The sequence below is a fragment of the Eptesicus fuscus genome, chromosome 15 (assembly GCF_027574615.1).
Source record: "Eptesicus fuscus isolate TK198812 chromosome 15, DD_ASM_mEF_20220401, whole genome shotgun sequence".
NCBI classification, from domain to species: Eukaryota; Metazoa; Chordata; class Mammalia; order Chiroptera; family Vespertilionidae; genus Eptesicus; species Eptesicus fuscus.
In genome coordinates, this window is record NC_072487.1 from 35792634 (window position 1) to 35809771 (window position 17138).

At 39.9% G+C, this 17138-nt stretch overlaps 1 protein-coding gene across 3 annotated transcripts in view; it reads right to left on the reverse strand.

Annotated features, from left to right (window-relative positions):
• Positions 1–17138, reverse strand: part of PTAR1 (protein prenyltransferase alpha subunit repeat containing 1) — a 69269-nt gene that overhangs the window by 48941 nt on the left and 3190 nt on the right. For all 3 annotated transcript variants that reach the window (XM_054727756.1, XM_054727754.1, XM_054727755.1), the window contains exon 2: positions 9963–10132. In XM_054727756.1, coding sequence (XP_054583731.1) covers positions 9963–10132 — 170 coding nt within the window. The remainder of the gene's footprint in view (positions 1–9962; positions 10133–17138) is intronic.

A 17138-nucleotide genomic window follows, 5' to 3' on the forward strand; every position in this document is an offset into this window, starting at 1 on the left:
GGCAAAATGAAGTAAAGGTGAACTAGAAATATATGCTATGTTTTAGGGACCACCAAAGCAGCTGCAATTAATTCTTACTGGAGTACCCAGGGAAGCTATCAATGAATCAGATGAGTACGGTAGTAAATGGCATTACAGACCATGGGGGAAATATGTTTGGCTTCAGTGAATAGAGCATCAGCCTGCAGACTGAAGGGTCCTGGTTCAATTCTGATCAAGGGCACATGCCCAGGTTGTGGGCTCGATCCCCAATGTGAGGTGTGCAGGAGGCAGTCGATCAATGATTCTCTCTCATCACTGATGTTTCTCTCTCTCCCTCTATCTCTTCCTCTCTGAAATCAATAAAAATATATTTTTTAAAAATGTGAGCCAAGTTTGCAAAGAGGCATGAAACTCCACATACAGTGTACTCTCAAATGGTTATGGTACCAGAGCATGACTAGAGAGGGCATGGGGTGTTGAGAAAATGTAACAAGAATCTAGAACCTGGTCCCAATCTCCTTGTCAGCTTGGCCTTCTACTACTTGCCCCTCAAGAGCTACACTCCTCCTGGACCAAACCCCACCATTCACTAAACACGTCCTACCTGCCTACCTTCTCCTCTCTGGATATAACTCAGAGTTACCTACTTGCTATTCTCTCTGCCAGAAATGTCCTCCTACCTCTGAAAAAATATTTTTAAAAGCATCTTTCTTCCTAAAGACTTTCCTGACCTACCGGGCTAGAAGCAATCTTTCATCTCTATGTTCTGTGTGCATCTTACTTTGTTACTGATCTTGATAAATATTATCCTTTTAATGAGACTATAAGTTTTTTGGAGCCAGGTCCCCTCTAATACATCTTCAAATTACTCATTTACTCAACATAAATGAGAAAAATATGGTCTCTGTCAGGGTTCAAATCTCAGTTTTTCCACTTACTGTCTACATAACACCTTTGAACATCAGTTTCCTTATCTGTAAAATGGTGATAACATCAACTTCAGTGTTGTGAACAATTAGATTCATTCCCTATCGCCACAGCTGTTTGACAGTGGGTACTCGATAAATGTTTGTTCATCTAAATACCATTGCTCCTTATAAAAAATGAAAATTTTCACCCTAGCTGGTTTGGGTCAGTGGATAGAGCATTGGCCAGCAGACCAAGGGATCCCAGTCAAGGGCACGTACCTTGGTTGCAAATTCCTCCCCAGCCCAGGCTCTGATCAGGGCTCATGCAGAAGGCAACCAATCAATGTATTTCTCTCACATTGATGTTTCTCTCTCTGTCATTCCCTCTCTCTTCCACTCTCCCTAAAAATCAATGGAAAAATATCCTCAGGTGAGGATTAACAAAAAAAAAAAAAAAAAAATTTTTCAACACTAATTTTTCAAAGAAGTAATCATGAGGCAGATGTTCCTATAGTGAAACTGTCTAAATTTCTAAACTTGTAAAATAAGCAACAAAAAACACACCTGGTTGTTAAGTAGCTATATAAAAACGTTTGTATATGATGGGAAGTCCTCTAGTATTTCTTTTGAAGTCTATAATTTTTCAATCCATTATACTATCCATATAAACTGTTATTTTGTTTCTTGGACTTTCCCTTTCTGTATTAAAAAGAAGAAGTGTGACCCAGGATTGTGACTGTTTGTTTGTACTTCTAATGCAACTCTTCTACCCAACCCATAAATGAGGACAAGTTCATCCTCCATGAGAGACTCTGTACAGCAGTACAAGACAAACACACAGAAAAATACCTAAGTCCCCACTTTTCATTCTGTGGCTGTGTGAAGGGAGAGGAAGACTAATCAAAGTAACACTTCCTTTACTACAGGGTCTCCCCCTAGCAGGGCAACCGCAGCTGTTGGGTTCAGAGCCCAGCCAGCTCTACTACTTACTGGGAAGTTCTGGACATATCACTTTATCTTTCTGTGCTAGTGTCCTCCTCATGTAAAATAAAGCTAATAAAAGTACTACTCATGGGGATATTAAATGATTCAAACCCACGAAACATTAGGACAGTACCTGACAGTAAGCACCCAATGGTAATTCCTGTTACAAAGCTTGTATTTTCTAGCCCAATTCCATAAACCCGTGGTCAGCAAACTGCGGCTCTTTGGCCCCTTGAGTGTGGCTCTTCCACAAAATACCACAGCCTGGGCGAGTCTATTTTGAAGAAGTGGCGTTAGAAGAAGTTTAAGTTTAAAAAATTTGGCTCTCAAAAGAAATTTCAATCGTTGTACTGTTGACATTTGGCTCTGTTGACTAATGAGGTTGCCGACCACTGCCATAAACCATACTGGGGCTGGGGCCCCCAGAGGGAGGAAAAGAATCTCCTGAACTATTTGAGCAGTGACTGCAGAGCAGAGGGGATACTTCTCAACTTCTAAAAATCTCCAGTTTTAGAGCATATCAACAGCCTCCATCAACCATCAGTGTACCATTCAGTCACAGGCCCTCTCCCCTCCTCTTTGACAAATCACTAACTCTTCCTGATTCAGCTCTCAAGTTCAGACGGGACTTCCTTCAGGAAGTATTCAGTCTGATCCAAGAGGTGGGGATGAAGTAGAATGTCAGAAATGGGAAAGGGCCATTCAAGAAAAAATTTACTAGGTTAGAAATACAAAACATTTAAGGAATCATTCCTGAATTACATGTATTTTTCTGCTCCTCTTCCCCACTGGCTCTGGCTAAATGAGAGAAAGGAGACTAGTGTCTCTACATGCCAGGCACTGTACTGAGTGCTTTACATATACCACTTCCTGTGATCCTCACAACAACCCTCTGAGACCCACTAGTGTGAAAATAGGAAGAGGTTAAATAAAGTGACTTTAGTGTATTGATGAACTGATTCTAAATCCAGGTCTCTTTTCCTGCAAAGCAGATGCTATTTCCACCCCAGCCACACTGTCTACAATTACTCTGCCCTCTTCAAGTGAGACCTGAACCAAAGATCTAAAGATAAACCAAGGATCTCTAGATAAAGATTAATGTATCTTTATTTGTCTGCAATTATTTTACTCTCTCTACATTTCATCTATATACTATTTTCCTTTGCAGTTTTACTAAGATGTGAGCTACTGAAATCCCTACCATTTCTTGATATTAAACAAATCTCTCGCCAAATAACAGGATATATTCCAGCAAATAACTTCATTACACACACTTCAATATGTAACTAACCCATCATTCCATCACAAGGAGAAAATGAATCGGGATACATTATATACAGGAAAATAGCTAAATCCAGCTGTAACAAGGAGGGGATACAAGGATGCTGCAGAAAAGTCAGAGAAAAATCAATAAGCTTTCTTTGCTACCCAAGGCCGGCAGTTATGTGGCAATGGTCACTGGGTTTGATAACTGTCTGTGACAGATAGGTTTTCATGCATTTAGAAATAAACCCAAGGTCAGCTTGGATTGGTTAATCTCTTCTTCCAAAATACATTTAGGTTAATATGAGAGGCTTGAGGTAAAGCTATACGGTAAACACCAAAAGGTCACTTATTATAGAACAGAATCACTGAACCGATAGCCAGGCTAAGCTAAAGTCTTTTGCTTACCAAACTCTTGTTATTTTTTTGATAAATGTCTGTTGAACACATAAGGTGCTGGGTAAAGAAAGACAAGACATAATCCCTTTTCTAACAAACTCACAATCAAGCTGGGGAAAATGTTATTTAAATAATTAACTACAAAAAACTATAGTAGGTGTTACTGTGCAAGCATTCTGAATAAAGGACTCCCACAGGCCTGCAGAGAAGTAATTACTTTCTCCTGGAGCAGTCAAAGAGGCTTTATGAGTGTGTGGGTGTGTTTATGCTGCCAACCATAACAATAGTGACAACATAAGACATATTATAAAAGCCTAACATGCTAAGTGCCCAGTTGTCCGTTCAACCAATCAAAGCGTAATATGCTAATGATATGCTAAGGCTGCTCAACCGCTGGCTATGACGTGCACTGACCACCAGGGGGCAGACACTCAACCAGTAGGTTAGCTTGCTACTGGGGTCCAGCCAATCAGGACTGAGTGAGAGGGACTAGAAACGCCCTGGAGCCCTCCCATGTCCATCTCCGGCCCGATTGTGCACCAATGGGATCCCTTGGCCTGGCCTGAGCCCTCTTGCAATTCGGGACCCCTCAGGGGATGTTGGAGAGCCGGTTTTGGCCTGATCCAACAGGCCAGGCTGAGGGATCCCACTGGTGCACGAATCCGTGCACTGGGCCTCTAGTAAGACATAAACCTGGCCTCAGAAAAAACACAGAAATAAGGCAGTAGTACACAGCAAAGTCCAAGAATGGAACAGTGTATGATGTAGCTGAAATGTATATCAAAGAACTGCAAAACTCAAATGCTTTCAAGGTTCAAATGATTGTCGAAGTGTATGAAAGCAAACCTACCAAGTAGCAACTGACACTCTCCCTCAGTGTCTGAAGAACATGAGGAGGTTGTAGTAAAGCTTGGAACAAGCTTCCCTAGTCAAGAAAAGCAGAGGCTGTGAGCCCCAGCCAATTGGCACCATGGAGAAATGTATTCACCAAAGGCTTCTGATTTTCCAAGTAAAGATAGAAATGCAGATTTCCATGCTAATTTTAAAAGTTCATCCTGATTTTAAATGTTTACCTAATTTAAAATAATTTTAAAAAGCCCTAGCCAGTTTGGCTCAGTGGATAGAACATCGGTCTACGGACAGAAGGGTCCCAGGTTCAATTGTGGTCAAGGGCACATGCCCAGGTTGCAGGCTCAATCCCTAGTACAGGGCGTGCAGGAGGCAGCCAATCAATGATTCTTTCTCTCCCTCTCCCTTCCTCTATGAAATCAATAAAAATGTATATTAACCTTTTGCACTCAGATGTGGAGTGCAAATTACTCTTTGAATGTATAATTTGAAATATAAAAAAATCCAAATAAATAAGTTAGTATGAAAAGAAACTCCAGTTTTTTATTCTACTGCCGTGCTTTGTAAAATCTGGGGTATTTAAAAAATTAAATCCTGAGTAGAATAAAGGAATCGAGAAAAAAGCAAGCGAGTGCAAAGGGTTAAAAAATAATTTTAAAAGCATTATACAAACCAAAACAAAATATATCTGTGGGCTGGCTTTAGTTCGAGGGCTGAGAATCTACAACCTCTGACACTGAATTTGAAGTAGAAGAAAAGCTATAAAAAAGTCTGACGTTTGCTCAAAAAATTTAAAAAGAAACTGCTATTTGACTCAGTGATCCCATATTTAGGAATATGCCCTAATAAGCCAGAAATACCAATCACAAAGAATATATGCACCCCTATCTTCACAGCAGCGTTATTTACAATACCTAAGATTTGGAAACAGCCCAAGTGCCCATTAACAGACAAATAGATTAAAAAATTATAGTACATTTACATAATGGAATACTATGCAGCTGTTAAAAAAGAAGGATCTCTTACCCTTGGAGACAGCATGGAGAGACCTGGACTGTATTAAGCTAAGCGAAATAAGCCAGTCAGATAAAGACATGTATCACATAATCTCACTTATATGTGGAATCTAATGAACAAAACAAACTGATGAACAAAAATAGATCCAGTGACATTGAAGCATGCAACAGGCTGATGTACTTCAGAGAGAAAGAGGGTGGGGGCAGGAAGAGATTAACCAATGAACTTATATGCATATATGCACAACTCATGAACAGACAATAATACTGGGAAGACCTGGAGAGGGGATGGGAGCACTGTGAAGGGGGTCAATGGGAGGGAAAAAGGGGGATATATGTAATACTTTTAACAATAAAGACATATATATTGGTAGAGAGAAAGAGAGATAGAAACATCATTTTCTTAAAGGAAAGGTTGGTAATATAGGCTGGGGACAGATTGTGAAGGCCCTTGAATACCAAGCCAACTCAATTGACAATGTAGATAGCATGAACATGAAATGAGATAGATGTTTGAGACGACTGGCTAATGGTATGGACATGGATTACAAAATAGAGATTGAAAATGGGGTAGACCAGCTATGAGGTAATAACATTTGTCCAGATGAGGAGTAAGAATTGAAGAAATAGCACAATAATGGAGCAGAGATGATGAGAAAGAGGGGAGAGCAAAAGCTGATGATGGAATGGCACACATGGAGATGGTCAAAGAGTGGGGCAGAGTTCTGCTCAGTCAAGACTCCAATGCTGTGGACTTCTCTTTTGCTTTTTGTTTTTGTCATGGATTTCTCAAAAATTAGAATTACAGTATCATTTCTCTCCCAAACCAAATATGGCTATTACTGCATCAGATTTTAAAAAAAAAATCAGTCTCCAAGCAATTTCACAGAAATGCTGTGATGGTTATTTTAGCTAAACCATGGTTAAACTTGCCAGGCTACGGGTGCTCAGATTAAATGTTACTTCTAAGTGTGTCTGTGAGGGTGTTCCCAGAAAAGATTAGCATTGGTAGATCCAGTAGATTGCCCTCCACAATTTAGGTAAGCATTATCCCATCTGTTGAAGGCCCAACTAGGACATGAGAAAAAAAGAGGAGGAATTCATCCCTGTTTTTTGCTTCCTGTCTGCCTGCTTGAGTTAGGACTTCTCATCTTTTCCGGCCTCTGGACTGGGACTGAAACACTGGCACACTGGTTCTCAGGCCTTCAGACTCAAACTAAGTTACATCGCCAGCTTTCCTGGGTCCCCACCTTGCAGAAAGTAGATGGTGGGACTTCTTAGCCTCCATAAGCATGCAAGCCAATTTGTCATAATAAATCTCCTTGTATACATATAATTTTCAGCTGGTTGTTTCTCTGGAGAACCCTAAAACAGATACTAGATGCTTTCCAAAGATCTAAGGAATTCAGCACATTAATGAGAGCATGAATTCAGTTTGATTAAAAAGAAGAAAAAAAAGGTATCCCAAGAATAAAGGTAACCTTCATTTACAGAACACATTCTTAGGGGATGCCTACCTAGGGTTTTGGCATGATCAATCACATAGACACTGACATTTCTGAAATGGTTCTGAGATTGTCAGGATTCTTTACTTTGCTCTTCTTATTTGTATATTTTCTAAAAAAGCAGCTTTCACAGCATTTTCATGAAATAACTTTTCCAAACATTTTTTGCTTTCTTACTTAACAAGATTTACCTCTGTATTCTAATTGCTTCAGTTCATAAGTTTGGCAAAAGACTCTTATGTTAGTCAGGATTTTCACATATCTTTTTCTGCCAAATCAGAAATTCGCTTCCATATTTTTACTGATAATATCACACAACCTGAGTTGTATGTACCATGACACTAAATTATGCTGTCGCTACACACCAAAACAGTGAAACTGAGAACTGCTTCCCTGAGGATGCAGGTTAGATGGAATCAAGCTCTATAAACATGTGAAGCGGCGTCAGCACTCAGAGCGTAGATGCCAGCTCTTCTTGTGAGTGCATTTAACCACATCATCTTTTGCCCGGGTCCTCCTGGGCCTAGCAAGACTAAAAGTACATGATGAGGAGATTTAGCAAAGCCAATTGTGCAGTGTCCAGAAAACAAGAAACAGAGACAGGAAAGGACTTGGAAGGGCTACAAGGAGAAGGCAGGTTGGGCTAGCACACATGAATAGGCAAAAAACAATGATCTGAAACAAAAATAGCCTTTGACATTTTAAAATGTACAGTGTCTTTTCTACAAGAGTATCATTCTGTCACCCCGCCCCAAGTTAGTTATGTATTGATTTAATTATGCATTTCTGTGCCAGAAAACACATACAGCTCTGTTTGGCAAAAAAATAACTTAATGGATTCATAGGTTGTTACTTTGTACCTTAATGATATTAAAACCTACTAAAGAGTGATGAAATGGAGAAGGAAAGAGGATCTAACAATACAAAAATCCTTACCTTTAAGTTTATGCCTAAACTTATACTTTTAAGTTGATGCCACAAACATAAGCTATGCCATAAACTTAGGCATAGCCTTTTAATTAAGATTTTTATATACATATATTCTATACTAGAGGCCCGTTACACGAAGATTCGTGCAATAGGCCTCCCTTCACCTGGCTGCAGACACACCGGTTTTCCTCTGGCACCGGGACCCAGGCCTTCACTCTGGCCACTGCCTTCTGCCTACGCTCCGGCCAGAGTCTTTGCCGACTCCAGCCAGCGTCTACAGTCTTAGCTTCGCTCTGGCCAGAGGGCTGCTCCTGTAGCTCCCTCCACCACCCTGCCCCTCATACCAGGTGTCCTGCCCCTCCCAGACGCTCCGCCATCTTTGTCCTACTAATTTGCATATTCCCTCTGATTGGCTGGTGGGCGTCACAGAGGTATGGTCAATTTACATATTTCTCTTCTATTACTGTAGATAATAAAAGCCTAATATGCTAAGTGTCCGGTGGTCCGTTCAACCAATCAAAGCATAATATGCTAATGATATGCTAAGGCGGTTCCAACCACTTGCTATGATGTGCATTGACCTCCAGGAGGCAGACATTTGACCGGTCGACCAGTTGCTATGACGTGCACTGACCACCACGGACCAGACTGGTAGTTTAGCTTGCTGCTGGGGTATGGTCAATCGGGACTAAGCGAGACAGGCCAGACATGCCCTGGAGCCCTACCACGGTCTCTCCCCGACCCCGATCGATCGTGCATCAGTGGGGTCCCTCAGCTTGGCCTGTGCCCTCTAGCCATCCGGGACCCCTTGAGGGATGTTGGAGAGCTGGTTTCGGCCTGATCCTGCAGGCCAAATTTATGCACCGGGCCTCTAGTACATATATACAAATAAATATATATATATATATATATATATATATATATATATATATATATATATAAAATAAGAGGACTAAAGTGAAAAACACAAAATAGAAACTATTTCACACATTAAATAATCTTCAAATCAAACTCCTTTTCTATTGGTCTAAACAGAGAAAAGTGCTATTAATCTCTTATGACAGTATGTTAAGGACAATGCTGAAAGGAATATAAGTAAATTGCTGTCATATCTTTGGTAACACTCCACGAAGAGATTGTTTTTCACTCACTGTAAGCTTCTTGAGTAAAAGAGAACATATATTATTCATCTTTTTGTCTCCTACAGTACTTAGAACAGCTTCTGCTATGAGTAGGCCCTTGGTAATGGCTACCAAGCTGATAATGAAAATTCTCTATGAGACAAAGTTCTTATTCAGTATTAGCCACCAGGCATATTGAGTACTTTTAAAGGTACTGCTATAATGTGGGAAGGGGCAGGAGCTTTACAAAAACAGTCTTGGTTTAGTACTCTCCAAAAAAGGTAGGCCTTTGGTCTTACTTTTACTGAAAAGTAAACAGAATTTGTGTACATGGAGGCTTAATATCACCCATAGCGGGAAACTAAGAAAATAAACCAGGTGGAATGAATAGGGATTGTCTGATGCAGCAAAGAGGAGCAGAAGAAGTGAATGCTGGTATGGTTTGTGTTTTTTTGCTTCTATCAGCATAGGAACAGGACACAGAGGGCTTGAGCTCAACTGGGTTTCACAGTGTGACAAATCACAATACAACTACCACCATCATGTCTCCATTATCTCATTGGATTGCTACTAAAATGAGTTCTATTGTTTATATAGCACTAAAGGATTAGAAACCAGAGAATCTGAGCTTGTAACAACCGCAGTCCTCTTAAGTAATTTTTAAACTTTTTTTTTGGTCACAAGCTATCTTCTTCAAATATAATTTAATAAATGACCCCTCTATATTAAAAAAGATAAATCAGAATTGCTCGATTTACTGCTCGGTTTTCAGTAGGTGGCCTGGCACCCTGCTTGAGGCACCTCCCATAGAATCACTATGGATGTAAAATTTGAAAACTGATGAGTTCAAACTCCTCTCTTGTCCCGAGGTTACACACCTGCCCAGGCAATGAATGAAAGAGCTAGAACTAGAATCCAGCAATGCCAGCACCCAGAGAGGGTTCTTCCCACTATATTCCATGCTGCTTCCAAAAAACAAAGGAAGACGACAGAGTTGATACTTACCATCTTTGTTCAGCCATTGCTTTCTTGTTCTGTACAAAATGAGCTTGTTGTGGACATACGGTAAAAGGAACTTGACACACCAGCTCTCCACACCAAGTTTGTTTTCAACCAGGACTATGGGGCTCCGGTTATACCTAGCTTCAGGACATGGGATCAGGCCAATTTCATCTCTTAATATGTAAAACATAAAAAAACAATTAAAAATAAGAATACTAACTTTTCAATCCTGCAGAGTATTTTTAAAAATCCACTAATTTCTATTTCTTAAAAATATTATTTAGCTCACCTACTGAATTGGTAGAAAATTTTAAAAACCACCAGTTTTTTAATACTGGCGACAGTACAGGAAAATTAGTATGCTGTACTCCCTGTTGATGGAAGTAAAAATAAGTCTAATCTTTGAATGGAAATCTGAAAATCTTTCAAAATTTTAAGTACACATACTCTTTGACCCATGATTCCACTACTCAGAAATTATACTGTACCAAATTGTTTGAACAGGATGTTGACTGCAACAACACTGGAAATAATCTAAATGTGTCTGAATATAAGACTAGTAAAATATATATGGTTTATCCATGTAGCAAGAGGTGTAAAAAAATGAGATAGATATGCATATATTGGTATGAAAAAGGTGCCAAGATCTATGAAAAAGCAAAATGACAAATATAGTGTATCCCACAAAGCCTTTTGTGTAATTAAAAAAAAAAAAAAGCTATATATGCATTAAAATTTGTCTTGGAAAGATACCAAGAAACTTTTGGGATGATAAAGGATTTTATTTTTGTACAATTTAAATTTTCTAATCACTTGTACATATTATTTCTATCTTTTTAAAAATGTGAACAAATGTACCTATGCTTACCTGCTAACAAATGTATGTGGAATGGAAACAAATTATCAGTAAAAGTTATTTTGTCAATTGAAATTGTGGGCCATATTTTATTTTCTTCTTTATAATCCTTTAAACTTAAAAAGAACACCACACACTAGTAACTGTTAAAACACAAAATACATTTCAGAATTTGATCATTTTCATCAAAGGCATCTATATTCCTCAATCCACTTCAACTCAAGTTGAAAATCTATGTTACAGGCTAAGATTTAGTAAACAATAGTAAGGCAGTTGATTTACACAGTAAAGGAACCAGCAGTGTTTTTGCAAAGCTTGTACACATGCTTTTCAAATATAAGGAAATTACATTCTTGCTTACATGAAACACTCCTTCTCAAAGAGAATGTCCTTCCCTTAATTAATGAATAGCTAGTAAAAAAATTTTAATAAAAGCAGCTAACAACATTTTTAGGCTGTCTAAATAGATTTTTAAGATGTTCTTTAAAAACAAAATAACTGGTTTTCAGAGCTTGTGTATGACATTATCTATTCTGTCCCTGGGGTTCTCCTGCCAAGAAGACAGTAGTTTCATAGATGAAAGAGGAGGAAACATGTCCAATTAAAGGTTATAAGAAAAGCCCTCTTTTTTTTGTTAGGCCATCAACACAAATTGGTGAGAGGCTGTGGAACTTAAAATCCCTCCTAGAAACTCTAAACAGGATAGTTCAAAGGTGGCCTGCTTTCTACTGATCACTTCATTAGTGACACAGGAATCTACACTAATAATCTACCATACCTTCGTGACGCCCACCAGCCAATCAGGAGTTACTATGCAAATTAACCCAACAAAGAGGGTGGGTTAATTTGCGTACTCAGGCGCCGAGTGGCCAGGAGTGGGACGGGAAGCTTGCGTCGTCACCATGGCAACGACGCAGGCGTGCCACACCACCCCTGCCGCTCCAGGCCTCTGGGCAGTGTGGGAAATTGGAAAGGCAGCTCCGGGCCAGAGCGGGAAGGCGGTGCCTGCAGCCAGGGGAAGGCCCATTCTTGCATGAATCTTCATGCATCGGGCTTCTAGTATGTATTATTAAACAAGGGTACTCTAAGAGTTGCAAGTCTCTAACCATTCTTTCAAGCTAACTTAACTTGTAAGTAGATTTTAAGACCTAAGGCTTTAGTTCTGACAACTGGCTCTGTTAATTCAGAGGTGTTCAATACACCATGTCAATACTATCTAAACATTTTATGAGTACTACTCTAATGTACTGGCTACTGTGCTAGATTCTGAAAAATGCAAAAATGAACAAGGTGGTCCCAGATTTCAGAGAGCTGATGGTTTTGATGGGGAGTTGTGTCAGTATCTATAATAAAATGTTACCACTTTGGCCCTAACTGGTTTGGCTCAGTGGATAGAGCGTCAGCCTGCGGACTGAAAGGTCCCAGGTTTGATTCCGGTCAAAGGCATGTACCTTGGTTGCGGGCACACCCCCAGTGGGAGGTGTGCAGGAGGCAGCTGATTGATGTTTCTCTCCCATCGATGTTTCTAACTCTCTGTCCCGCTCCCTTCCTCTCTGTAAAAAATCAATAAAATGTGTGTTTTTTTAAATGTTACCACTTTGTCATTCTAGTAATATAAATAAAATTCTGTAGGAAGAATTTACCAATGCTGAGAGAGCATCCGAGGGAGGTTAATGTCCAGTACCTTGTTTTTGCATTGGTATTTGGTGACAGGACAACCAGCCACATCTAATCTACACCTGATTAATATATATCAGAATCTCTGATATTTTCTGGTGTTCAGGTTTTACTATATAAAGTAGATCATTTAATAACTAGAATAATAGTAAAAAACAACCTCAGTTCAATTATTTCAAGAAAGTTTGTTCTCAGAGGTCTAATAACCACTTACAATTCTGCAAAGAACTGCAAAAGTCAACAATATGAATGTTGGAGTAACAAGAATAAAAGAATCCTAGTTTCTGGGTACAGTCTGGTGGAGTTGTTTTTTTTTGTTTGTTTGTTTGTTTTTTTTTGGGGGGGGGGAGGAATGGATTTTTATAACTTAAATTCACAATATAAAAACCCTGCATTGCTCACTATTTATACCCAAAATAAAATGCCCAACTTCATGTACCTAAATGACAGAACAGAGCCATCTGCACACACACACAAAAAAAATCTGCACATTGTTTTAGTTGGTTACTGCACTTCCAAGCAATAATTAAAAAACTAAAAATACCTTGGATACAGTAGGTACTCAATAACTGCTACTGAAAGGTTGATTATCCTTGCACTTTGTTGATAATATTCAAAATAAATAAAGTTCAAAGAGCATCACTTCTCGATTCTGCAAAAAAACTAACCCCTAATTTTCTTCTAATACAGTGGGTCCAAGTCTTGGCTCTGTCAATGTGATATATAGAGCATGTCACTTGGTCTCTATAGATCTTTTTCCTCACTTTTAAAATGTGGAATTACATTATATGTATACATAAAGGCAATGGGCTGCTACGTCTCCTCTTATCCAACTTTCAAATTTTAAGACTGAGAAACCTGGCAGCTTTTCTCATCCTATCTAATAAAAGAGTAATATGCAAATTGACTGTCATTTCAACACAAGATGGCCGCCCCCATGTGGACACAAGATGGCTGCCACAAGATGGCCAGCAGGGGAGGGCAGTTGTGGGCGATCAGGCCAGCAGTGGAGGGCACTTAGGGGTGACTGGGCCAGCAGGGGAGGGCAGTTAGGGGAGACCAGGCCTGTAAGGGAGGGCAGTTGGGAGGCACCAGGCCTACAAGGGAGGGCAGTTAGGGGTGACCAGGCTAGCAGGGGAAGGCAGTTAGGGGCGACCAGGCCTGCAAGGGAGGGCAGTTGTGGGTGATCAGGCCAGCAGGGGAGGGCAGTTGGGAGGGATCAGGCCTGCAAGGGAGGGCTTTTGGGGGGGACCAGGCCTGCAGGGGAGGGCAGTTGGAGGGAGCCAGGCCTGCAGGGGAGGGCAGTTGGGGGCGACCAGGCCTGCAGGGGAGGGCAGTTGGGGGCTACCAGGCTGGCAAGGGAGGGCAGTTAGGGGTTACCGGGCTGGCAGGGGAGGGCAGTTGGGGGCGACCAGGCCTGCAGGGGAGGGAAGTTAAGGGCAACCAGGCCTGCAGGGGAGGGCAGTTAGGGGCAATCAGGTCAGCAGGGGAGCAGTTAGGTGTTGATCAGGCTGGCAGGGGAGTGGTTAGGGGGTGATCAGGCTGGCAGGGGAGTGGTTAGGGGGCAATCAGGCAGGCAGGTGAGCAGTTGGGAGCCAGCAGTCCTGGATTGTGAGAGGGGTCCCAGATTGGAAAGGGTGCAGGCTGGGCTGAGGGACACACTCTTACCACCACCCACCCCCGTGCACGAATTTCATGCACCAGGCTTCTAGTGTAAGAATGAAAACTGTCATATCAGGAAATGTAAAGCACTAGAAAATTTAAAAAATCAAATTAAAAGAGGGGCAGTAAGATATAGAGACAAAAGCACTTGATCTTCTGAGGTCCAGATCTCCGTTCGACCACTGACAAGTCAATGTGAATTGGGTAAGTCACTTGGCCATCAGTATCCTCATGTGAAATACAGGAATGATAATACTTTCCCTGCCTATTATGAAGAGCAGATAATACATTGTAAAGAAATGTGGTTGCCCTAGCTGGTTTGGCAAAGTGGATAGACTGTTGGCCTGCAGACTGAAGGGTTCTGAGTTCAATTTTGGTCAAGGGCACATGCCTGGTGTTGTGGGCTTGATCCCCAGTAGGATCTGCAGGAGGCAGTCGATCAATGATTCTCTCTCATCATTGGTGTTTCTCTCTCTCTCCCTCTCCCTTCCTCTCTGAAATAAAAAATATGTATTTTTTAAAATGTGGTAACCTATAAAGTGTTCAATCCTCGCATCTATGTTTCTCTCTGTCTCTCCCCCTCCTTTCCACTCTCTCTAAAAATCAATGGAAAAATATCCTCAGGTGAGGATTAAAAAAAAAAAAGAGCCTGAGTTCAAACTGGAAAGTTCCTTGCTTAACAGATACTGATAAAGTGAGGAAAAGAATGTTAAGCTTTCACCAAGTTATTTGTCCCTAAAATACAGTGCTTTGCTCCTTCCTACAAATATAACAAGTGCTTTAGACAGATAGGTAGGTCAGTAAGCTTCCAAATAACAGTGTGCTTGACTTCAGACTTCTATGTCTAGTCCCTTAGGTCATAGTCCACTTTTTCCCCCCAGACAATTTGGGATTCCAGAATCATTTTAAAATGGGAAGGGACCTCATTTCTCTAGTCTCTTATTTTATCAGATGAGAAAACTGAGGTCCACTAAGGTCAATAGGATTTACCCAAGGTCATTTTGGCCAGTGGCTAAATTAAAAATTGGGACTTCCTTTTCAGAAAGAAGGCAAGGGAGGTGGGTAGGTAGATGGGGAGAAAACTTGTAATGCATATATGCATAACACATCAACACAGACAATAGGATGGTGAGGCCTGGGACAGGGATGGGGGTCGGGCTGGAAGGGGGCCAATGGGAGAAAAAGGGGGACATATATAATACTTTCAACAATAAAGATTTTAAAAAATAGTTAGGACTTCCTAATACTTAGCTCCAAATCCTAGTAGCCACAGTGAAGTGAAAGCAAGCAGGATTTATATTAATTCCTTCTAGATTTCTGGTATTTAAATTCTAATTTTCCACTCAAGAAAAGTTGGAAAACTCAGGGGAAAAAAGCAAACTAAAAGTCATCTGCTATCCCTCTACCACTGTTAATTTGGGCATGTGACCTTTTTTTCTAAATATTTTATAAAGTGGGATTATATTGGACATACTCCTCTATAATCCTTTTAAAAAATTTAATTCACATTAATCATTTTCCTATTAATTTATATTTAATGGTTGCATTGAATGTGCTATAAATATAAAACACATCTCCAGTTATTTCCTTATGAAATAGTCTCACAAATTTTTCTGAGTTTTTCACTGCCAGCAAATTTCATTCCTTTACATTTATAGGTTTTTGGAAATTGATATTCCTGGTATTTAACAAGGATACCTGCATTACCAAGGTAATAGGATTTTTAAAGTTGTTAATATTTAGGATAATAATCAAGTTCTAATCTTTTCAAAGAGATACCAAATGCTCACTTTTCAGGTTACCTTCGAAGGCTGTTCCACAGGAACAGCAACAGTAAATGTCCCACCACATTTACGTAAAAAGATCATACACAGTGTATACATCTCTCTGAGTGCTTCACTTCACAAATACTGTAAATCTAACATTTTATTTTTCTCTTCAAATTGGAATTTTTTAAGAATGACCAAAGGGAAAGTTAGCAAATCTTGTAAATGAACTGATTTTGTGTATCACTGAAATTATATTACTGACCTTATGTAGAAAACATCAACACAAATTATAACTGTTCATTGAATGTTTATTATATGCAATATTTTGTCAGGTTTTATATACAATATTTCATTTATTCTGCACAATAATTTTATAAAGTAAGAATTTTAACCCATTTTAAAAATGAGGAAAGAATCTTGTCTAAGTCTACCCAGCTAGTAAATGACAAGCCAAAATTCAAACCCAGGACTGTCAAGACTCCAAATCCAAACATTTTACAACTAACTATACAATTATTTAAATAAACAGATAAAAATCATGTGTAAGAAGGCAAGACTCTCTAGTTTCTGATTCTTCAGTTCAATTTGCAGACAATCTAAAACTGCCTTCATTACTACTCCCTTCATTGGACCCTACCCACTACCTAGGAAGGGTGTATTTTCCCTAAGCCAACTCTTATCCATCCCTCACGGCTCAATCTAATTATTTTCTCAGAAAGAACTATTTTGACCATTTAACCTAATTTAGGCTTCTATCCATGCTTCTTATCCTTTGGGGCTCTTTTCATAATCTCTGTGTTGCTTTGTTTAAAGTTCCATTCGGGCAGGGACCATGTGTGGTGTGTTCATCAATCTACACCCTGCTCCTAGACCTGCAGACCCAGGATTAGCATTGCAAAAAGAAGTGCTCTTTTGCTGAATGCATGCATGGTATGAAAGAAATTAAACCACAGTGAGGACTTCCATAATCTGGTCCTATTGTATCTTTCCAATTATATTTGCTATTTGGGGTTATTTTACTGTTCCCTGTGGAGGTCTTTGGCTCCCTCTGAGATAAATCTTACCTAGTTTTCAAAGTTCAGCTCAAAACCCATCGTTGGCCAAGACATTCCATACCCAGCCTCCCTTCTAAGATTCACATAACACTTGCTCACCAGGCTGCTTAGTCCAGCCTTTATCATAAACCACTTTGCAGGGTTAATTTATTGTTCTTGC